Genomic DNA, 23,514 nt, shown 5'->3' on the forward strand with positions numbered 1-23,514 from the left:
GGGCAGGGGCTTGTTCCAAGGGCTGTGTTTGATGGTCCCCCATGTGCTGAGTAACTGGCAGGTCTTGGCAGCTGCTCCCTCTGGTTCCTCTCCTTTGGGGTGAAGTGATTGTTTACAAGGGATCAGGCTCAGTGCGGTGGGAACCGGCCTCTGTTTGACAGGAGGTCAGACTACAGGAACTAACGGCTCCTAGGGATCTCCACCGATCTCGGTTTTGACACGCTGACTTGGGCATTGAGGCGTGGAGGAGGGAGAACAAGTCATCATATGTTGTGTGTGTTCATGGCATAAACCTGTGGTGTCCAACATGCTAGCCACTAGCCACGTGTGGCTACTTGGGCATTTGAGTGTGGCTAGTTGGCTTGAACAATAAATACATTTTCAGAATAACATGGCTAGTTTGCTATAGCAGTAGCCACTACTGCTTCAGAGCTGGTCGGACACCATGGGCACAGATGCACCATCCTGGATCACCTCCTTGTGGCAAGATCTAGTTTGAAGGTCCTTCAGAGTCAAGTGGTGACTGGGCTCTCCGGTCAGCTCACACCAGGGTAACCAGCACTTCTGGGGTATCCAGGGCCACTTCAAAGCAATGAAACCCCGCTTCCGATGCGCTGCCTGCCAGAATCTTTGCCACTCTGTGGAATTCTTCTGCCTCTGTGACAGAGTTCTGGAGGCCTGTCTCCCTCAGGCCTGCTTTATGGATCTCTGGCTGCTCTCTGTTTTCAGAAGTGGTCCCAGAGCACAAGCTGCTCCCTGCAGCTCCGTTTTCAGTTCCATCCCAGAAAGCAGAAACTCCCAACTTCCTGGGTCTCCTTCCGTTGGCCCTGCAGCCCTTCTGTCATAGGGCTCCACCCAGCCTGCTTCTCCCCTCCATCACCCTCCATGTGGCCCAGGAGGTGGTAATTGCCTGTCTGGCTCCCCACACCCCGTCACTATGAGCATGGGGGTACCCCACCCTCCTAACCTGCAGGAGTATTGGTCCAGATGTTCCAACGAATGTAGGCACCCCCCGCCACAGGGGAATCAAGCCATTGACCCTTGCTCTGTGGAGCTGTCCCGTAGAGCTCTGCGGGGCCCTTGGTGGGAGTGAGGGCTGCAGGGTCAGACCCTCTGGCTCTGCTTTTAGCACGTTTCCCTGTAGACCAGACTGCTGTAATGATGGACAGAACTGTTTCACCATCAAGTCATTTGTCAAGACATAGAAGGCCCTTCCCCGCCTGTATTTGCAGAACCCTAGCCGTGTGGAGGTTTGTGGCTGGAATGCGAAGCTGTTCAACCAGAGTTTGGGGTCACTTGCCATGCTGAGTGAAATAATTCGAGTAAAGCAGGCGGCTGGCAGCCAGGACACCTGGGTTCCGCTCTCAGTTTGGAAGGGGAGGGGTGTGATCAGAATTGGGGGCTGGGAGCCAGGACTCCTGGGTTCTGCTCTCAGTTTGGAAGGGGAGGGGCCTAGTGACCAGAGCAGGGGGCTCCAGGTTCTGGTCTGAGTGGGGCCTAGTGATCAGAGCAGAGGGCTGACAGCCAGGACTCCTGGGTTCCGCTCTCAGTTTGGAAGGGGAGGGGCGTAGTGATCAGAGCAGAGGGCTGACAGCCAGGACTCCTGGGTTCCGCTCTCAGTGTGGAAGGGGAGGGGCGTAGTGACCAGAGCAGGGGGCTCGCAGCCAGGACGCCTGGGTTCTGCTCTCAGTTTGGAAGGGGAGGGGCGTAGTGACCAGAGCAGGGGGCTCGCAGCCAGGACGCCTGGGTTCTGCTCTCAGTTTGGAGGGGAGGTGGGATTTGGGAGTCAGAGCGTGAATGAGGTATATTGCTATTCTGTGCAGTTTCTTATGCTCGATAGCGTTACCCCAACAGGCCTCGCCTCACTGTGCCCTCGTTGGCTGCTCCCCAGTATCTCCCACTGACACTTTCACCTCATTCGCTTCTGGGGGTGCCATTGAGGGCCTGGGCCCCACTCCCTAGGGGCTCTAACAAGCGCAGTTCCTCTCCTGCTAACAGAGTCCAGTGACCTCACGGGTTCGCTCTTAATTTTGGAGGGTGGGGGAGGGATAGACCAAACTGTCTCTTGTTCTCCACCTGCTCCTGGCTTCAGCTGAAAGTAATTAACTAGCGAGGCACTTTGGTGCAGATCCACAGAGGTCATGAGGTGCCTAACTCCCATCGGTTTCATTAGGTGCCTAACTCCCATCAGTTTCAGCGGGAAATAGGCACCCAAGCACCTGGGAGCAGCTGGGACTTTCTGCCATTTATGAAGCTTGTGTGTGTGTAAAAGGACGTAGCTTCCATCCAGGATGTTATTTTACATCAGGATCAAACCTAGGGCTCTCTGGAAGGTCCTGAGTACGCACAGGGCTCTGAGTCCTGGCAGGTTAAAGCTTGGTCCTGTAATCTTTGTATGAAGAGGCAAAATGTCACGAAATTGTGAAACGTACGAAGGGCGGCTGAGTTTGGGGGAGACTCTGAGGATGCGGGAACTTGTGTTACAGCACTCAGGAGGCAAAGACCACAGGGAGGAGCAATTCTCAAGTGTAAACTGAGCACTCAACACTAGAGGACGGTAGAACAGCTAATGCTGTCCCAGCCCCAAGGATGGTTGTCTAGCGATTAAAGCTCTGGGCTGGACTCGAGGGACATGGGTTCTGTTGCCAGCTCTGTCTCCGGCCCGCTGGGTGACCTTGGGCAAGTCAGGGCATTGCTCCATGCCTCAGTTTGCCTCACCAGTAAAATGGGGATAAAGCTACTAACCTCTTTTATAAAGTGCTTTGAGGTCTACTGATGCAAAGTGCTAGGAGTTATTATTTAAAGACTAGCACATTTACCCAGTGTTAAGTCTTAAGTCAATAATGACGTGTTTGCTGTTGGAAAATAAAAGGCAAACGTACAGGGATTATTTAAATGATTTGTATATTTCAAAACTTACCCCCCATGTCCCCAGATATGAGCCCCTCCTCACCCCAACCCTGACTCCTGCACCCTCCCCCTCCTCACCCCCTGCCCTGAGCCCCTTCTCACCCCCCATGCCCTCTGCCCTGAGCCCCTCCTCACCCCCCACGCCTTCTGCCGAGCCACCCTCAGTCCCCAACCCTGAGCCTGTCCTTGCCCCCCAACATTGACTCCTGCACCCTCCCCATCCTCACCCCCTGCCCTGAGCCCCTTCTCACCCCCCACACCCTCTGCCCTGAGCCCTTCCTCACCCCCTACACCCTCTGCCTTGAGCCCCTTCTCACCCCAACCCTGACCTGTAACCCCCAACAACCCTCTGCCCTGAGCTCCTCCTCACCCCCCACGCCTTCTGCCGAGCCACCCTCAGTCCCCAACCCTGAGCCCGTCCTTGCCCCCGAACCCTGACTCCTGCACCCCCAGCCCCTGCCTTGACTTCTCCTTCCTTCCATGCACACCCCAACGCTCAGCCCTCAGCCCCTCCTCACCCCAACCACTTGCTGTCCCCTCCCTGTCCCTGTGAGGGAGTGAGAAGCAAAGGGCCTAGCTTGGCTGCCCTGTGCCTTCCACAGCTTCACTTTCCTGGCAGGGATCAGCAAGTAGCAAACCTGGGGCTCGGGCAGCTTGCACGCCCCTCACCGCCCCCAGCACAGCTGAGCCCTGACCTTGCTTTACGTTGTGGTGAGAGGAAGCTGCATGCTGAATGTGGCGGTCCGAGCTCTGAGCGACCAAAGACAGAGACTCTCTCAAGCAGCGAGGCAGAGGCCTGGCAGGACAATACCAAGATGCTGTTCAGGTTACACGCTGGGAAGTCGCTTGTGGAACTCTGCCACTGGTGGTTATCGGGAGCTGGCTTCAGAGCAGCATGGAAGTTTGTGTGTGTGATAGCTGGCGTATCCAATGGCAAACCTGCCTGCCGGGTGGGAGCAAGAAGCCGCCCCTTGGAGGCAGTGGGGGCTGGCTGCTGTGCAAGGTGGGATACAGGAACCAGGCTGAGGAGTCCTCTCTTCCTCACCTTTTCTCCCCTGTGGTCGGGGGAAGGCGAAGGTGGCATGATCGTGTCTGTGTTGTCTCCCGCCTCCCGTGTTGCTGTCACCTCCTGTTCCTGTCCTCACCTTCATGCCTTTTCATCTCTTCCACAAGCACCTTCCGCCTCTGCAGCTAGCTCAGTCGCCTCTCAGACTGGGCGGTGGACTTGGCAGAGCCAGGAGCTCCCGGGGGGATCTGAAATGGGGAGGAGAGGGGCATGTACTGCGGGAAGCCAGTCAGCGGTGCTCCTTCCCGCTAACACACCTCCTTGTTTTCCCCAGCACTCCCCCGTCCAGAGCAACAGCTCCGCCGCCAAACCAGGCCAAGTGCAGCAGCTCCAGGTGCATGGAGTCCAGCAAGTGCCCGTCTCTCAAGAGGTGCTGTACGGCTCAGATCCCAAAGTAAACCTTCCCGCCTCTCTCCCCCACCCCCCGGCCTCTCTGTTGGGGAAGGAAGAGCCACGGGGGCAATGGGAGCTGTAACTGCTCTCAAGCGCTCCTGGCCTTCGCACCCTGTTGGGTGTGAGCGTGGATTGCAGATCTGAGGTCTTCCCCTGCGGCCCATGGACCTGGCTGCTCCTTCCCCTCACCCCCTTGTGCACTGGGGCACCAGAGCTCACACTTCCTCTGTGCCAGCGCTTTGGAGGAGCCGCAGATCGCCTGCTTGTGCTCTGGCCCCTTCTCTCCCAGGAGATCAGCTGGTCGCAGCGTTCCAGCTCTGGGAGGGGGAGGGAGGAGCCGGGGCGTGGAGTGTGAATCAGGTGATTTGTGCACTCTGAAAGTGCTGGGGGGAGGAGTAGGTAAGGGCAGGGCTGTGGTTCCCCAGAGCACGAGGGGCATGTGGGGGAGGAAGGTCCGAGGGGGGCCACAGGGGTAGAGGTGGAACCCCATTGGTGGAGGGCTGCTGCCCGCATTCCCATCACAACAGCTGCCAAACACAATTTTAGGAGCTTTCTCGCCATGCTAGTCACTCACAGCTGTTGGTGTTTCAAAGAAGCGGTGGCTCAGATCTCCTCTGCTACCTAGAAACAAACCTGAACCTTGCCAAGTGTTGTGACTGGTAGGCAGAAACCGAGTGTTGTGGCCATGTGCAGGCCCCAGCCTGGATGGCCCTGCCCTGTGGGCCGAGGAGGAAATTCAGTCTCCGGGGGACACTGCACCCCGGGTGTTGAGGCTGCCCTGTAATTGGTGGCAACTCTCCCCCACACAGGATCGCCAGACTGTGGATTTCCCGGCCACAGGAGGTCTTTGTGGCTGAGAGCTTAGTAAGACTCAGAAGGGGGCCAGCCACTTCTGTGATATCAGGAATATCCAGGGTGGTTCTAATTCCTCATTGCCATTTTGGAAGGGATGTTACATTTCCTGCCCAAGTTTTAAGCCAATCTCTGACTCGTAGGGTGTGCCTTCATGTTGGGAGGGGTGATTACGGCACGTGTAGACAGACCTAAACTAATGAGATTAAATGAATAATAGCACTGAAGCAGTGTTCCCTCTAATTTTTCCCATTCATGAGCAGAATAAATGTTGTTATGTGTACCATCCATAGAAGCACAGGCTGCTGGCTGGGGGTGCTCTGCTGATCAGGTGAGCGGTACCTGAATCTCTCCTGGGCAGCTTCCCAAATGCTCCGTTTACAGGGAACACTGAAGTGAAGCCGCAGTAGCACTGGTGATGACCATTTGAACATGTAGCCAGGGTCCTGGGCAGGTGGGAATAGCCCATGTCACAGCCCATCCTGCCACAGCTTGGCTGCTGTTGACACCTGAGCTAGCCAAATCAAAGCTCCAACCTTGCCTTCTGACTGCAGTGCAGCCTGGCTCATAGAGACCAGCCTGAGATCTGGTGTAGGACAGACTGGCCAACATCTGCTTCAGGAGGGGCCTTATGACTCCCTCAGACACAGCTGGTGCTGGCCTCGCTCAGAAGCGGGACGTTGGGCTGTCTGGCCATTCCTATGTGCCTAACTCTACTCCAGTGTCATCAGGCCGTTTCAGACGGGACCAGCTGCTGGTTACTGTGAGCTTGGGCTAACAGACCTCTTTGTTGGGAGCCATAGCCCTGACACCATGGAGAGAACAGCTAGAGAAATGAAGCTCCCCTCTCACCCCCGAGTTGTCTGTGACACCAGCAGCGTGCATGTGTTAGGGCATGTGCCCTGCCTGCTTGTGATCTGGGGTTTACCAGCCTTGCACTGGAGCCTGGGGTGTCGATTTCTCTCCGGGAGGCTGTTGATGGCCTGTTTGTTTGTCTCTGCAGCGATCGGTTGTGCAGACCACCCCACAGGCACCGAAATCAGGGACAGTACAACAGCTGACGGTGCAAGGACTCCAGCAGGTTCACGTCACTCAAGAGGTAGAGTTTTCCCATCATGCAGTAAACTGCCTTGGGGTGTGTTCTTTGGCTAGTTCTGGGACAGATGTCCTTTTCCCTCGTTAGCGGTGATCCTTAGCTGGACCGACAGTCATCTCTTTGCCGAGTGGAGGGAGAGAGTTCAAGGCTAGAAGGGACCATGTCTCTCCAAATCTACCCCTGGCCGTTGCAGGGGCCTCTTGCTCCCTCCTGTTCTCTGCCCAGGGCACCCAGTCTCTGGGGGCTGGTCTGACAAGTCATTGGGCTCAGCAGGGGGAATGTGAGTGAGAGGTGATGTGCAGGAGATCAGGCTGGATGGCATAGTGGGTCTAACACAGGCTGCTGAATTTCAGCCTGTTTCCCCTGTGCTGAGCACAGGGAAGGACAAGCAGCTTCTCGTTTGCTGGCCACGCATTCAGAGAGGGAAAGGGCCCGCTAGGTCCCATCCATCCCCTTCTCGGGAGACCGTGACCATTGGTCCAGGTTCATCCAGGCCATTGTCAATTCCCTGAGCAATGGAGATTCCAGCTTATGCTTGGGGGTGACATTTCCCTTGGGATCCTTTCACCCCATTATTTGTACTAGGGGATAAACCCAGGGAGGGCGTTAAGGGATGGCATTGTCATAACAACCCGTAGGGCCAAGGAATAAACTGGCCAGGAATAGGTTGAGGCTGGCCAATGGAAGCAGGTTCCCACTGCTCTGAGGAGGGAGGGGCTGGGACAGCCTCCAATAGGAGCAGTGGGAAAAAGAGCCTAACTGCTGGGGATGGAGTTTGCTCAGGGTGTAAATGAGAAGAGCCTGTGCCAGCAGGGGACTGGATGAGATGACCCAGACAGCGCTGGCTGGGCCTGCCTTCTCACTACACTTCACGCCCCTACATACTTGCTTTGGCCCCATGTTTATCCCCCACAGGCCTGATGCAGGGACAGAGGGACCTTTGGAAACTCTGAAATCCCCCACCCAGGCTTTGGTGCAAGACTTTGGTTTCAAGATGCCAAATTCAGCCCCCTGGTGGGTGACCTGCTGGTGAAGCTGCATAGACCCAGCACTGACAAAGTTAAATCTGATCTTGAAATGAACGTGTCGTGAGATGGCAACTTCCTCCCATGCATTTCAGTGGCTAGCAGCCACCTTCCTGGCTTCTTCCTCCCCAGCCCACGCTCCCTCAAGTAACCAGGAGGTGGTCTAGTGGTTAGAGCACCAGAGAGCGAGTTCCTGGGTTCTGTCCCCTGATCTTCCATTGGTCAATTTAACCAAGACCCTGATCCTCACAGGTATTTGGATTCCTAACATCCTTTGAAAAGGATGAGAATTAGGTGTCTATATACCCTTGAGGAGATGGGACATGCTTCACCTCCAGTGCCTGCCTTTTCCCATCTGTATAATGGGAGTAATTCTCCGTATTGAGCATGGTCAGGTCCCCCAGTGGAAGGTGCCATGTAAACGCAGAGTCCCGTTGGGGAGTGAGGTGCTCCATTCAGTAGCAAGTGGGTTTAACTCTGAGCAGGTGCTAGAATAGCTTGTGGTTGCAATGCAAGCTCTGATTTCCTCAGTGTTTCTGTTTATCATTTAGAGCGCAGGCAGTGAGCTCCCTGGTCCGGCTAGGAACTGTGAGCAGCAGCAGCAACCGCAGGCAGTGCAGCATCCTCTCTCCTTAGAGTGTAGTAGCGGGACGCATCCGCTGGCCAGCTGCTGTCTAGCCAGCCCGGAGCACAGGCTCCACTATCTCCACTCGCTAGAATCCACTTCGGAGCAGTGGGTGGAACTGGTCCGAATGCTTCCTCAGCACCTCCTCCTCCCGCAGCAAAAGGTGGTGATTGAGCAGCTGCCGTTCCTCTCCTCTCATCACGCCAGTCCCGACCAGAGAGTCAAGATTCAGAGAGTCCCTCAGGTGCTAGTGTTTGGGACAGCAGCTACAGCTCTGAAAGTAGGTCCTGGAGAGGTTGCTCAGGGAGGTCCAAGAATGGTCCCCCCCACACTCCCTGCTCCTTCCAGAGAGCAGAGCTAGAACTGCCCTGCGTCGCCCTCCCGTTGGGTTAGGACACCACAGACCACTTTCTTCTGCTGAAGCCAGTTGCGTTACAGCAGGGACCCCGGGTTGTCTTCATTCCTTCCCCGCCTAGACCAGGCCCTGCCAGAGGCACTGAAATTCTTGGGCCTCTTGACAGCAGATCTTTGGTTTCTGCCTCAGCTGTGGGTGAAATAGGAACCCAGGAGCCAAGCTTGGTGGGAGGGAGGTTGGAGGGAGGTGTCCAGATACTGTTCACAAAGTTGGGACATGGGAGAGTGGGCACCAATTCAGCCTCCTTTGCAATGCAGTTCTGATTTCGCCAGAAAATAAGGGAGGGTTGGAGTATTGAGTTCTGCCCTTCAGAAACCTAAGGTCTGGCCTGCCTTTGGCCATTGCAGGCCCCATGCTGCTAACCGCAGCGTCCTGGCCAAAGGCCAGCCTGGCCAATTTACATTCTGTGTCCCTGAGCTCTCACTTGTAATTTCAGGTGGATGCAGGGTTCCTCTTAGCTTCCTACCTTACGCTTTCACGCAGAGTTGCTAGCCAGCTGTCGAACAGCTGTCGCATCCCACCCCCAAGGCTGGTGCCCTTTGGTGGCAGCTAGAAAATGCCTTGGGATTCCTTTGTGATGGAGCAGGTTAGAACAGCTTCCAGAATTACTGTAGCCTGAGGAATAACAGCGCAGGAATGAGCTTTCATTGTCCAGAGTTGCTGTAAGTTCGTAAGGGGGCAGGGATGGGGGGTGAGTATTCGAACAGCCGGCACAGCTTGTTAGCAGCCCCACTTCCTGGAGGAAGAGCTCACTGCTCTTTAGGGAGACTGAGGATTATTGGTTAGAGCAGGTGCCTGGATGACAAGGTCCCTGGGCTCTGTCACTGACGTGCAGTGTAATGAGCAGCGTTTATTATTCGTATGACCGTAGCACCCAGGGTAGGGACCAGGGTTCCCTCTAATTTTTTCCATCCGTGGGTGGAATAAATTTTGTTATGTGCACTGAGGCATGTGCGGCTGTGCACCGCCAATAGAAACACTGGCTGCTGGCTGTGGGCGCTCTGCTAATCAGCTGGGCAGCACCCGAATCTTGCCTGAGCAGCCGCCCAAGCGCTCTGCCTCCAGGGAATGTTGGTGTCTGGAGCACTGTACATCATGGATTAGGTGTAATACTGTAATGCTCGGGAGCCCCTGTCAGGGCCGGATACCTGAATGTGCTGTGCACTGTGCATACACAGGCTGAGAAAAGACAGGCCTGCCCCTGCGAGCATCCAGTCTGTGTCATTTCCCTCCAAGTCCGTATGTAATCCCCAGCACGCCTCTGTGCCTCAGTTTCCCCGGGGGGCGAGGTGGGAGGCAACACGACCCACCCTGGAGGGGTTGTGGAGCTCGGTGGGCGCATGGTGCCTCCGAGGAAGCCCCTAAGAGCCGGGGTGGGGTGGGGAGGGAACGGCACCAAAGTGCTCAGGTCATTTTTAATTTCTCCCCTCGCCTCGTTTAGGTGCAGCAGCTGCAGCAGGTGCCTGTCCAGCACGTCTACCCCAACCAGGTGCAGTACGTGGAAGGGGGCGATGCCAGTTACACGGCAAGCACCATGTAAGTGAGCGCACGCCACGCCGCTGCACCCTGCTCATTACTGGCGCTGAGCTCAGCGCTCAGGGCCAATGCCCTCTTTGCCGAGGAGCTTGGGACGTGAGTTTTCGGTCCTGGGCACCTGGCCTTCCAAGAGGTCAGCTGTGGCCTCCTGGCAACGCTAGGGCTCTTTCAGCCCCCCAGAGCCAAGATTGGAGGGAAACCTCTGTGGTCCCTGTCCACCTGGCTCTCCTGCCCCGGCTGGCACTGCCCTGCCCTGACTCGTCCTGGCCACAGGGGTACATGCCCCGAGAGCAGCCCAGGCAGCCACTCGGCTCCCGCTGTTGCTGAATCTGAGCCAGGAAAACAGGAAGAAGCAACAACGGGGGTCACGCTATTGCAGACCCATTCGTGGCTTCTGGCTAGCTCCTTCCCTGCACCCACTGCTGTGGTTCCCCCTCCGCACCCAGCTAACTACCTCTGCCCCACAGCTGCCAGAGGCTCACCGAACCATCCTTTTGCTAGCCCCTCCAGTGGCCCAGGCAATCCCCACCCTCTCCAGCCCCTTCGCTTCCCAGACGTACACCTCCACTTCCCCACAGCTACCCAGGAACCGCCGGCACCACCTACCTGCCTGATGGGAGTTTCCCGCCACCTCCACTTGCTCTCACTGATCTCCTGTGGGCGGTCAGCTTGTACCGCCCCATCTTTTCCTGTACCGTGTGGGCTGTGGGGTGTCGAGAGAGAGCATCAGAGATTCAAACTTGGCAGCTGAGGTGCTGCAGAAAGTGGTGTCAGTGCAGTCCGAAGGGATCCCTGTGCACTGCTTTGCTGGAGGAGCGCTATGCCTCGGTTTCTCCGTCTGTAAAAGGGAGATAACTATACTGCCCTCCTTTGTAGAGCACTTTGCGATCCCTGGGTGGAAATCACTGCATTATTGTTTTCTTTCTGGTGAAAAAGAGATCTGAGGCCTCTAAAGCATTTTCTGTGGGGTTGTTCTCTTAACCCTGTCATCCCGGCCAAATTCCAGCCTGGAAACCTGTGTTCTGCCTCTCTACACTCTCCCCGCAGTGTGCTGCATACAGGGTTGCTCTCCGTTTCCTGCTGTAGACGGTTGTGGTTTTAAGCCAGTGCTGTGTTCTTGGTGGATGAAAGGTGTGGTATGAATGTGAAATGTGTCTGTTTTCACAGCAGCAGCAGCTCCTGCTCCACAGTTTTTCTCACCCTCCCTCTTGTTTCAGACGTTCCAGCACCTACCCGTACACAGAGACCCCTCTCTACACCCAGAACACGGGAGCTAATTATTACGAATCGCAAGCCACCCCAGCGCAGGTCACCACGCCTGCGACCTCCCAGACCGTGGCCAGCACTGGATCTGTCCCCATGTACGTCTCTGGAGGGCAGATCGTAGCCAATCCGAGTGGAGGAGGCGGAGGAGGCGGCGGCGGCGGCGGCGGCGGAGGCGGCGGCGGCGGTGGAACGGGGACCTATGTGATTCAGGGAGGATATATGTTAGGAAGCTCCAGTCAGTCTTATTCCCACACCACACGTGCCTCTCCAGCAACCGTAAGTTGCCAAGACACCCTGGGGGCCGCTTCTCTTTCAGGCCATGTGAATGGAAACTCCCCTTTTGAATCTGCTTTTCATTCTTGGCTGTCTGCAAATGCAGAACCCGGACTGAAGAGTCCGGAGGCAGAGCCTCACCCCGAGGGTACTGGAGTCCACATGCACAAGCTTAGCTCAGATCCATCCCAACCCAACAGATCTGTGCTCTGTCCCAGAGCGTTGTTCTGCTCGTGGCTGTACCTCGGCTGCACAATGTAAGAACCTAAGAACGGCCACACTGGGTCAGACCAAAGGTCCGTCCATCCCAGTGTCCTGTCTTCCGACGGAGACCAATGCCTGATGCCCCAGCGGGAGCAAACAGAACAAGGAATCATAAGTGATCCCTCTGCTGACATCCATTTCCAGCCTCTGACAAACAGAGGCCAGGGACCCCATTCCTACCCAGCCCGGCTAAGAGCCACCGATGGACCTGTCCTCCACGCATTTCTCTCGTTCTTTGTGCAGCCCTGGTAAAGGCCTGGTCTGCACAACATTCTCTGGCCGGGAGTTCCACAGGCCCTGCCACGAGCTGTGTGAAGAAAAGCTTCCTTTGTTAGTTTAAAACCTGCTCCCCATTCATGTCCTTGGGTGCCCCTCGTTCTTCTCTAAGGGGAACAAGTAAATCAATTTGCCTTACTCACTTTTTCCGCACAAATAATAATTTTAAAGACCTCTGTCATATCTCTTTGCTACTGTGGGACGGAACTGCCCCTCAGGTTGGGGGAGAGGCCTGTTGAGGTACCGCACAGTAGTTTTGCAGAGGTGTATTTTTTTTAATCTGATTTTATAAAACAAAACTTTGTTAAAGCACAGAATCTTGTAAAACAAAACCAGCACTCACCTGTGCTCCTAGAGCGCTGTGACTGAGGGAAGGCATGAGCTCATGGTTAGAACTGGAAGTAGGGGGCACGGCTCCTGGGTGCTGTACTCCCCATGGAAGGAACCAGTGGACCTCTGTTCTGCCTCAGTTTCCCCTTCCACTCAGCTGTCCTAGCCACTAAGTGATCCCTGCCCTGAAGAGTTTGGTTTTACCCAAGACGCATTACAAACAAGGAGCCAAGTTGAGCTGAGGCCTTTTGGTGTTACCATGGTAATAAGTAACCAGAGAAGTTTAAAGTAGGTGCCATGGGGCTGACCTGGCTGGGGAGGGATTGTGGCGTTCAAGGAGCTGTTGTTTGTAGGTGGCCGTGAGGTCTTTGAAGGAGACCTGCTGCTGCCGTGCGAAGTGTGAGCAGGATCATTGCTGACTGGGAATGGTTCATTCTTCGTAGCTGTGGAGTTGCAGATTATTAGGTTTGTTGCTACTATTGGTTAGGCAGGTAACAGTAGTACACCGGTCCGTGTATTTGGGTGCTCCACACAAAGATCCCCCCTGCCCAAAGACCTTCCAGCCTGTGAGCTCTGGGAAGGACAGGCCACACCCTGGCCTCAGTTATTTGGAGCACCTGATATAGTACATCAAACCACTTTGTTTTTTTTAATGATATTTGCATATTTAAAGGAACAGAGCTGGATTTTAATGCAAATGACACAAATGTGAATCTGGAGTAACAGCAGTGGGATGGAGGCAGATCTTGGCTACCAGTGTAAAACCCGAGTTGCTCCTTCGGTGTAAAAGTGAGGTTACATTGGCAGCACACTGGTTTAAGTAAGAGAATCCAACCCTCTCACTGTCTTCTTCACGTAGTTATGAGACCAGTCCTGCATTCCTGACACCAGGGGAAGTGCTCTGGTACAGTGTATAGCAGACCTTGGCTTGTTTTGTTACTGTACTTCCCTTAAATCAAATATCCCCAGTCAGTTGCCCACATTAACCGGAAATCCACGTTTGGGCTTTTACTTTGGACGCTGTCATGTGAAACTCGGCGACAAGTACATTGTATGAATCATTTGGGACCAAACCTAAGATGAGCAGAAATCCAAAGAGAAAAGCCACTGTATTCACAGCCCAAACAGTGCAGCCTTGGGCTAGCATAGGAGAGCTGGAAAGTGAATATGAGGAGCAGCAACCAGGAAACTGACTAGTTTGTCTCCACTGTCCACATTGACATCAGGCCAGAACTTTAAACTAGTGCAAACTGGGAAGATTTTTAAAATACTTTTCAGCTCACGTCAGTTTGAACCCTTTCAAAGAGGGTTGGTGCTGGATGAGTTTTAACGCTTGCAGGGCTGAAGGACGGTCTTGTCCTCAAGATGCCGCATTGGGAGTCAAGACTCCAAGGTTCTGTTTTCTGCTCTGTCCCCGGCATGCTGTGTGACATTGGACAAGTTCCCCCATCTTTGACTTTTGTCTGGAAATAGGGCTTGAAACAGCAACTGTGTCAGGGAGGCCGGAGGGAGCAGGGGGCTGGATTATCAACCGTAATGCTTGCAGAGGGCTCTGGGATTCATGGGTGAAAGGGGCTGGACAAACGTATTACTTCTCCAGGATCAAAAACAGCAGTTAACACCCAGCCCTCACCTGGCAGTTGTCACCACAGAGCTCGAGGCACTTTACAGAGAAAGTCAGTATCATTAGTCACGTTATATGAATGGAGAAACTGAGGCACGGAGCAGCAGAGACTAGCCTGAGATCAGCCAGCAGGCCAGGACAAAGGTGTATCTAGCTCAAGGGTTGAATCCTGGTCTCCTGAGTCCCAGTCTACTACTCTATATACAAAGCCACCCTGCCTCTGTGGGGGCCCGTTAGTAAAAGGACCCAGTCCTACAAGACTGACTACCAGACGTAATGCCTATGACTGTGCTTTAAGACAATGGCGGTTTGCCCAGGAATGAGTGTGTGCAGAATGCAGCCCCCAGCCAGGGAGGTCAGTTGCTTCAACAGTGCATTGAACTTGTGCCCCTTTAAATCCACGTGTGGGCAGCTCAAATGGCCGTTTAGGTTTTCACAGTGAGTTCAAGCCCACAAGGACTGGCCCAGGCTGGCCTAGGGGCACAAGTGCCTGAAAGCTGGGCGCACGTGGTTATGCTTATGAGGGTGGCGGTGACCCCTGATTCAGGGCAGCGAAGGAGACGTTGTGATTAGTGTTGCTGGGGGAGGTCTGTGCCAGTGGGGTTTGGTGCACAAAGTGGCTGGCCTGGAAGAAGCCCTCTCTCTACCTGCTGCCTTGTTGCTCTGAAGGTGCAGTGGCTGCTGGATAACTATGAGACGGCTGAGGGTGTGAGCCTGCCGCGCAGCACCCTCTATTGCCATTACCTGCTGCACTGCCAGGAGCAGAAACTGGAACCAGTCAATGCGGCATCTTTCGGCAAGCTGATCCGATCCGTGTTCATGGGACTCCGCACCCGCCGGCTTGGCACACGGTAAAGGCTCAGATCTGGGGCATCGCCATCTGCTAGGGGCATTAACCCTTTAAATCCATCATGTCCTGCGTAACATTCCCCTGTAGCAACAACACAACATCAGGCCCTGTACCTGCAGGGTGCTGGCACCCTCCTCGCCCACTGAGATCAGGGTGAGGGGAGCACTGGGGTGAGGGGGCTCAGCAAAAACGCAGGATTGGGCCTGTCGTGATGAACTTCTCTGCTGGCCATTAAGATAGAGCTGCTTCTTTGCTACCCCCGAATGGAGCTGCAGCCGTCACCAGCCCCAACCAGGCTGCTACACCCACGCAGCATTGCAGACAACCGCTTTGCATGTGAGCTGGGTAGGCAGAGGCCCAATTCTTATTCTCCCTGCATCCTGCCCAGAGCTGAAGGGCCGGATTCTGATCTCCACAAAGCTGCCTTGAATCCAGAGTAAACGCCACTGGAATTGATGGGGTTGGGCTGGGGGACGGGAAGCAGAATCAGGCCCAAGGATCTGATGTTTGCTCGATACCAGACACTTGATGGTGGGTTCGTATCTCCCTGGACCTCTTAGACATCCCGATTTCCTTTCAGGGGGAACTCCAAGTACCACTACTATGGCCTCCGCATCAAAGCCAACTCGCCGCTGCTGCGCCTGATGGAGGATCAGCAGCACCTGGCTATGAGGCAGCAGCCTTTCTCCCAGAAGCAGAGGTAGGGGGAGCGGGGTACCCGTATGCTCCTGAACACCCCCCAGCGCAAACCCATCTGGTCCCCCCTCAGTGGCTGATGACCACAGACTACAGGCCGAGACTGTGACCCAGGCTGCTGCCGCTCATCCATGCCCCATTTGCTGGCCTCGTTTGCAGGCCTGCAGCTCTGTCAGCACCTGACCTTCACTCCTCTGCCTTTCAGGCTCAAGCCCATCCAGAAGATGGAGGGGATGACCAATGGGGTGGCGGTGGGCCAGCAGCCAGGCTCCGGCCTGTCTGACATCAGTGCACAGGTGCAGCAGTATCAGCAGTTCCTGGGTAAGACGCTCAGGAGCAACCTGGAGGCGGGGGCACGAATTAATTGGGTCACAGTGATGGAGGGCAGGAGACTGCAGAGTTTCCCACTTCTCTGTGGAGGAGGGAGGTGGGAACCGTCAGCTCTTCGCGGTTCCCCCACCTGGGTGATGTGCATGATACAGTTGTATCAGACTTGGCAGAGGCCTCACAATGGATCTGGCGGCGGGGGGGGGCTTCTCAGCACACCCTGATGTATTAGAAATCACTTTTCTTTGTGTCCTAAATTGCACCCCCAAGGGCTGAGGGGACCACGTCGTTCCAGGGCATCAGGAACAGCAAAGCAGCCTTTGGCCTCTACCTTGCCAGCTCACACCTGGGAGCAGCCATTAGTGGTCACACCACTGATATCCGGGGAGTGTGTCGAAATGAGTGGCTGATTCTCACCCCACGTGCTAGTGTGCTGTGTCCCCATTCCAGACATCATCACCACTGCTTTCCCTGACTGACTCGTGGTTGGTAGCATCAGCAAAGAGGCCACGACTGAATGGGCCCCAGAGTCCAAACTTTTCTCTCAGCCCAGCAGAGCTGGAGGCACAAACGGACCTTAGGCTTAGTAAGGCCTTCAGGCCTGCAAAGGCTGTCATGATGTTGTCACCTCGCACTGGCTTGATGTCATGCTCTTCCTCCCCACAGACGCATCACGAACCCTCTCTGAGTTCTCTGAGATAGACCTGCAAGGGAAACCTCTGCCTGATGGTGTCACAGCAGAGGACGTGAAGGCCTTCCAGCTGCTCTATCGAGAGCATTGTGAGGTACGGGGCACTCTCGCTGGGTGGCATGGGCATGGACCTTCTTGCCTCCAGGTGACTGGTTTAAATCCACCACGGGCTGGTAGTGACAGACCTGGTTCCCATCTGCTTGGCTTGTACGTGGAACTGGATGACATTTTTCCATCAGGCTTGTTTCTCAGTGGAAAATTGGAGGGTGGGAGAATATTGGCTGTATGTAGAAGGCCGAGCACTACAAAAATCCATTTATTTTCATTTGGCTCTGCCACAGCAATGCCTCGTGGGAGCTGCAGCTCAGGTCCCTCGTGATGGCCACATTCCCCTGTGGACTACACTTCCCATGAAGCACATTGATCTCTCCTTTCCAGTGAAGAGATGGTGTGTACTGAGTTTCCCTGGTCATGGTGGATCATCTACGTGGGGAGCCTGGCTGCCGAAGGACAGATTCCTCTGTGTTCTCCTCTCTGGGCTGGACTCTGATGTTTTCCATGATGTACAACCTCCCCTCAAAAATAGGTGTCTGCAATGCATCATGGGAGATGTAGTCTGACACCAGAGCTTGGCCGAGAGTAGGACTGAACTTCAGTTCCCACAAGAGCATTTCCGTGTCAAAACTTCTCGGTTCTCAGTCAAACTAGTTCAGGTTTTTTCAGCAGGGGAATGTAAATTTTCCACTAAAAATGTTGACCGTTATTATTGCACTTTCCTTGGTGCCTCGTGACCCCTGAATAGCTGACACACTCCATGGCCTTCTGAAACATTCCCCTTGGGCAGCAGGGTCCAGTGCATTTAGGCCAGACTGACACTGACCTTCTAGCCCAACCCCAGATCAGAGTCTCTCTTCTGGAATCGGGTCTGGTCAAAGGGCCCCTCCGTTCCCTGCAGGGACCAGTCTAGTTCCCTGTCACACTCACCAGCAGCTTCACTTCAGACAAGCTGCAGCGCCCCACAGCTGGTCTGTTTAGCGTAACAAAGAGATGGGTAAGAGGTGACCCGATTACCCTGTGTAAGGGAGCAGAATTTCAGCCTAGCAGGCCAAGCTCTAACGTGATCCACTGATGGCAGGAAGGTGACGCTAGACAAATGCAGAGAGTAAATAAGGTGCCAAGTTTTACTCGTTGGAACAACTGCGCCAGGGTTGTGGTGGATTCTCCATCGCTAACCAGGTTTACATCAAGCTGGGACGTTGAGCTAACAGATCTTTGAGATTTTCTTCAGGGTGCTTCTCTGGCCAGAGTTACATGGGGCTCACACTAGTTGATCACAATGGTCCCTGCAGGCCTTGTAATTGCTCAAGTCTGCTGCCTACCTGGAGTTCTAAGATCCCACTCCTGCCTGTGAGCCTCCCTCAAGCCTTGTGTCCCTAGGCCTGCCCTGCGTTAGACACATGGTCTTCCAGTCACATGGGGAGGCAGGCTGGTCTGTCAAAGAAGGAGCTGAGGCTCCATTTCTCCAGAAAGGGCCTGTGACCCTAGGACAGCCCTCCTTCCGGGAGACAGTGGGACCCTGTCGCCCTTTAGAATTCCCCCTGCCCTGGGTGGTGACTTCCACGGAGCTCCTGCTGCCTGAGGGGAACTCTAAAGGGCCAGGGCTTCATTTCCTAACTGGGTCCTCGAATGACCCATTTCCCAGTTCGGTGTGGAGTCCCCCCAGTCTTCATCTCGGCCCCCACTTGCAGCTGCACCTCCTGGGTTGCGCCTGAAGGGAACATTCTAGGACGCTCAGGACAGAAGACTGGGTGCAAGCGCTCACGCTCCCAGCGCCTCCAGCAGCACTTACCCTCTGCCCCCTCTCCTCAGGCCATCGTGGACGTGATGATCAACCTGCAGTTCACACTGGTGGAGACCTTATGGAAGACCTTCTGGAGGTACAGCTTGAACCAGGCCAGTGAAGCCACCCCCATCGCAGTGTGAGTACCAGTGTACGCTGCCCCTCTGCGCTGCTGCGGCAGTGGGGCTGGAGCGAGCTGGCCCTCAGCAGGACGCTACCGCAGCCTCTCTGCAGAGGGTGGCCCTCAGCCTAGGTCACATCCACACACGTCCATTCAACATCGACGTGTGTGCTTGCCACATGTGCCAGTGCCGGAAGAGGCTTTGCAAGCTGCCCTCACCCCCAGCAAAACTCCTCCGCCTCCGTTGGCTGGTTTATGGCCAATAGGAGCTAAGAGATTTGCTGCTGGTCTGGAGTTGCTTAAACAAGCACCTCCCAGCCAGGGACACCCTCTGGCTCACCAGCTCTATCCCAGACCCTGCACCCTGTCCTACACCTCTCCCCTGCCAGAATCCTCTACTGCACCCGCTTCCCTGCCCCAGGTCACAGCCCCCTTCCCCCAAACTCCCTCTCAGACCCCCCCGCTCTCCCCTGCATTGAGCTCCTGTCTGCACCCAACCTCCAGCCACACCCCGCACCTCCTCCATAGACAAGTGCAGCCCTGGACCACTTACCAAAGTCTTGGCCTGGCCCCCCACATCGCCCCGTGGTGACTCCTGCCCCGCTGAGCATTTTGCAAAGAGTTGGCTGGTGTGGTTGTAGACGTCAGCAGCAGGTAGGGGGGCAGGGGCAGCTCACTGCAGTTGGGCTGCAGGAGTGGGAAAGAAGAGAGCTGAGTGGATCTTCTCCATCACCCTAAACTCCAACTGGCCTCCCCAGGCACCCGCCCCTCCACTGCCAAATGCTTGTGCTTCCCCTTGGAGCAGCCGAGCCCTCGGGAACAGCTCCCATAGATCCTTTGGTCAGTAGGTCTCAAAGATCTTTTCAGGCAACGTCAGTGCCATTCTCACCGTGCTACAGATGAGGAAACTGAGGCAGGGACAGGCCCTGTCCACTGGCAATCACCAGGCCGCTAGCAGAGCCAGGACTAGAGCTGAGGATGACAGTAGGCTAACAGAGCTGCTCCCTAGAGTGCTGCCTGACCCAGAGGGCCTGGTTCTAGCGTGGTCTGATGCTCTCATGTCCAGTAACCAGCAAATGTGTCTGTCTAGTCATGACGAAGCCGAGAAGCGTCTCCCGAAGAACTGTCTGGTGATCTTGTCCAAGTACGAGCCCGTCCTGAAATGGACGAAGGACTGTGATAACATGTTGTACCAGGGGCTGGTGGAGATCCTCATCCCAGACGTTCTCCGGCCCATTCCCAGTAAGTGTGGCGGCCAGTGGCTCAGCCTGGCTCCTTGCACCGACTCCATAGGGCTGTGGGCTGGGGTACTGGCCCAGTGGTCATCCCACTGGAGCTGTGATGGCACCTCCCCCGTGCAGCTGGTCCTCTGCTCCGTGTACATACGGCACTCTTCCCATTCGTAGCTCTCAAAGCACTGTACGAAGGGCGTCAGTAGTGTCAGCTCCAGCTAGCAGGGGGGAAACCAAGGCACAGGGTGGGGTGGAGACTCAACAAGAGCACCTGCAGGCCAGTAGCAAAGCCAGGAATTGAACCCAGGTTTCCTGTAACCCACCCCATTGCACTGTCTACTAAGCACCAGGGCTGGTTTCATGCTTCAGGCCCATCTGCTGGCCCCTAGGGTTACCCTTAGAAGCCACAGTCAGCAGGGGGGTGTTGGGAGCAGCCCAGTGCCACGCCAGCGAAGGACTCCTGCCAGCGCATTGCTGCCTCGCAGCCGCCCAGGCGAGGTCTCACCGCCCCTCTCTGTCCCAGGTGCCTTGACGCAAGCGATCCGAAATTTCGCCAAGAGCTTGGAAAGCTGGTTAACCAACGCCATGATGAATATTCCCGAAGAGATGGTCAGAGTGAAGGTAGGATGGGGGCGTGGGGAAACTGCCCCGTGGGCTGCCTTGGAGCATGGTCTGTAGCTCTGTGCCCCGGGCGCTACCGGGCAGTGCTCCCTGGTTCAGAGCCCGTTCCCAGCCCCAGCGACCCTTGGGCCGGGCAGCACGGTGCCTGCTGTGCAGCTAAGCCCACTTGCCTTCCTGCAGGTGGCAGCAGCAAGTGCCTTTGCCCAGACCCTGCGGCGCTACACCTCCCTGAACCACCTCGCCCAGGCTGCCCGGGCTGTATTGCAGAATACGGCCCAGATCAACCAGATGCTGAGCGATCTCAATCGGGTGGACTTCGCAAACGTCCAGGTAACCCAACCCTCCGTGCCCCTGAGCCATTGCATTAGCAGCCACTGTTTGCTGCCGGCCAGTCTGCCCATGGCTGCCAGCCCCTCCGCTAGCCTAGCTCGGCGGGAGCTGGTGAGGTGAGCTGGGTGGGCGGCTCCTGTCGTGCTCTGCGGTGGTACAGCTGGTGTGTGAGACTGGCCCAGACTCTGCCCATGGCGCCTGGATTGTGCTGAGCCCCTAGGGACCCAAAACTCCCACCTTATCCCATCACAATGGCAACTGAGGGCACTGCTGTCTAGTGATTAGAACAGGGGCTTAGGCCCTCTGCATCCTGGGCCTGCTCCCTCTGGAAGATGCAGTTAAGGACCCCCGGCTGCCTAGTGTATCCAGCCAACCTCAAGAGCTGCCTCTGGCACGCGGGCACCTCAGCAGAGACTGGCTTTAACGACTGCCCGAGCCCGGAGCCGGCCAGTGTCCGACACCCCCACTCTGAAAGCAGCCCCCAGAAGATGGCAGAGAGGAGCTGAGTTTAGTCCCTCAAGGGGGTTTAGGAGCCTAATGGCCACTGAAATCAATAGGAGCTAGGCTCCTAAATACCTTTGAGTACCAGGGCCCAAAGCCTTGCGCACAGTCAGGGACTTACACCCTGCTCTGCCAGCTCCTCACCATTGTGCCTGCCCCACCCTCCCCTAGCCAGGGCTATTGCTGGAGCCCATTGCCTGCCCAGGGCACCACCCTCCCGCTGGCCTGCTAACGTGAGGCCTGGGGCTCTGTGCATCCCTCCCTCAGGCCCCGCTCGGCAGCTCTGCCCATCGGCACCTCAAAGGTTCTGGGGTGCCCTGCGAGCAGTGAGTGTGGCGCGGATGGGCCAGGCCCCTTGGGATGTGACTCCTCCCATGTCCAGCCTGGGCTGTGCCCCAGGCCCCCCCGCCCCCCCATGAAGGTGCCGTTTCCCCTGCCAGGAGCAGGCCTCGTGGGTGTGTCGCTGCGAGGACCGGGTGGTGCAACGCCTGGAGCAGGATTTCAAGCTGACCCTGCAGCAGCAGAACTCCCTGGAGCAGTGGGCGGTGTGGCTGGATGGGGTGGTCACCCAGGTCCTCAAGCCCCACCAAGGGAGCTCCAGCTTCCCCAAGGCAGCGAAGCTTTTCCTCCTCAAGTGGTCCTTCTACAGGTACGCGCCTGCCCTCCCCTGCTCCCAGCCGGGGCCTGGGGTCCTGAGCCGCCAGGTAATGCCAGAGCCGGCCTCTCTCTCCTCAGCTCCATGGTAATCCGGGACCTGACCCTGAGGAGCGCTGCCAGCTTTGGCTCCTTCCATCTCATCCGCCTCCTGTACGACGAGTACATGTACTACCTGATAGAGCACCGCGTGGCCCAGGCCAAGGGAGAGACCCCCATCGCGGTCATGGGAGAGGTGGGTGCTGCCAGCCTCACTCCTGGGCTCTGTAACCCGCAGACAAGGCAGGCCAGGACCAGCCCCGCGGCTGGGAGTCCCAGCTGGACACACTCCAAAGAAAGGGCTGGTGGGCTTCCCCCGGCTGGGAAGGCTGCTTAGGGAGGGCTCAGGTGAGGGCAAACTTCAGGGCTTGGGAAGGAATTTCTTAACCCCAGAGCCTCAGGTCAGCTGCACTGCAGGGGGTCCTCAGGCACACCAGGGAGCACCCCCCTTGTGTAGTAGGGACTGGTTGGGCCACACCAAGTGCAGCTCAGGTGGGCTGCAGCCAGGAGGGGCCCTGGCTCCAATCCAGTGCAGGGGGAGGGGGGTTATTGGCCGGGATGGGCCCTGGCTCAGATCCAGTGCAGGGGAGGGGGGCTGTTGGCCAGGAGGGGCCCTGGCTCCAATCCAGTGCAGGGGGAGGGGGGTTGTTGGCCAGGAGGGGCCCTGGCTCTGACCCAGTGCAGGGGGAGGGGGGCTATCAGCCGGGATGGACCCTGGCTCCGATCCAGTGCAGGGGGAGGGGAGTTATTGGCCAGGAGGGGCTGTTGTGCTGATCTAATGCAGCCGAAGCGTTGATGCCGTGGACAAGATGATCCAATATGGGAAATGGGTGTTTCTGAGCCCCTCCCCCCTCCCCCACTCCTTTGCTTTCACCTGGCTGGGGCAGAGTTTGGGGTGCATGGGGGACTGGAGGGCTCTGCCTGGGGGTGTGAGCTCTGTGGTGGGCGCAGAGGGTTGGCGTGCTGGTGCGGGTGCAGGCTCTGGGGTGGGGCTGGGGCTGGGACTGAGGATTTGGGCTGCGGGAGGGGCTCTGGGCTGGGGCCGATGGGTTCCGGGTACAGGAGGTGATCTGGCCTGGGGGAAAAGGATGCGGGATGCAGGAAGGGGCTCGGGGTTGGGGCCCAGGAGCAGGTGCAGGATCCAGGCGCCACTTACCTAAGGCAGCTCCTGGGAAATGGCCAGCAGGTCTTGGAGGCTCCCAGGTCTTGGTGCCTACTGCCTGTGAGCACCTCCTCCACAATTCCCATTGGTTGTGGTTCCTGGCCAGTAGGTGCTGTGGAGCCGGTGCATGGGGTGGAGCAGCGTATGCAGATTTCCTAGCCCCCAGTATGCCGCAGAGACCTGCCAGCGACTTCCCAGGAGCTGTGGGGAGTCAGGACAGGGCGGGAGCCTGCACCGCAGACTGGAGCTGACCCGAAAGGCCATGATGCCCTTCGGACCAGCCACCTGGGCCCTGAGCAGCCACTCATCTGCCTTTCTCTTCTCCAGTTTGCCAACCTGTCGAGCTCCTTGAATTCCCTGGACCCAGACAAAGGTAACCACCCCTCCGCGCCCTTCTCAGAGCAGGCCAGGGTGCTCAGGGACCCAGCAACAGACGCCAGCCCTAGCGAAGCCCCTTCCCCCGCCAGCCCGGCAACAAGCTGCAGCTGTGGGGCACTGG

General features: G+C 56.6%; 1 protein-coding gene across 5 annotated transcripts in view; it reads left to right on the forward strand.

Moving 5' to 3' along the window:
* The window catches only part of RFX1 (regulatory factor X1), a 59,968-nt gene that overhangs the window by 31,570 nt on the left and 4,884 nt on the right, over positions 1-23,514 (forward strand). For 2 of the 5 annotated variants that reach the window (XM_074979474.1, XM_074979475.1), the window contains 16 exons: positions 4,251-4,346; positions 6,225-6,320; positions 7,894-8,247; positions 9,824-9,918; positions 11,136-11,460; positions 14,621-14,802; positions 15,382-15,501; positions 15,703-15,818; positions 16,491-16,609; positions 18,385-18,494; positions 19,567-19,718; positions 20,232-20,329; positions 20,510-20,659; positions 21,601-21,809; positions 21,896-22,049; positions 23,343-23,388. In XM_074979474.1, coding sequence (XP_074835575.1) covers positions 4,251-4,346; positions 6,225-6,320; positions 7,894-8,247; positions 9,824-9,918; positions 11,136-11,460; positions 14,621-14,802; positions 15,382-15,501; positions 15,703-15,818; positions 16,491-16,609; positions 18,385-18,494; positions 19,567-19,718; positions 20,232-20,329; positions 20,510-20,659; positions 21,601-21,809; positions 21,896-22,049; positions 23,343-23,388 — 2,422 coding nt within the window. Of the gene's footprint in view, positions 1-4,250; positions 4,371-6,224; positions 6,321-7,893; positions 8,248-9,823; positions 9,919-11,135; positions 11,461-14,620; positions 14,803-15,381; positions 15,502-15,702; positions 15,819-16,490; positions 16,610-18,384; positions 18,495-19,566; positions 19,719-20,231; positions 20,330-20,509; positions 20,660-21,600; positions 21,810-21,895; positions 22,050-23,342; positions 23,389-23,514 lie in introns of all 5 variants that reach the window. The other 3 variants (XM_074979476.1, XM_074979478.1, XM_074979477.1) reach the window with 3 other exon arrangements.

This window comes from Carettochelys insculpta, chromosome 29 (assembly GCF_033958435.1).
Source record: "Carettochelys insculpta isolate YL-2023 chromosome 29, ASM3395843v1, whole genome shotgun sequence".
Classification (NCBI taxonomy): domain Eukaryota; kingdom Metazoa; phylum Chordata; order Testudines; family Carettochelyidae; genus Carettochelys; species Carettochelys insculpta.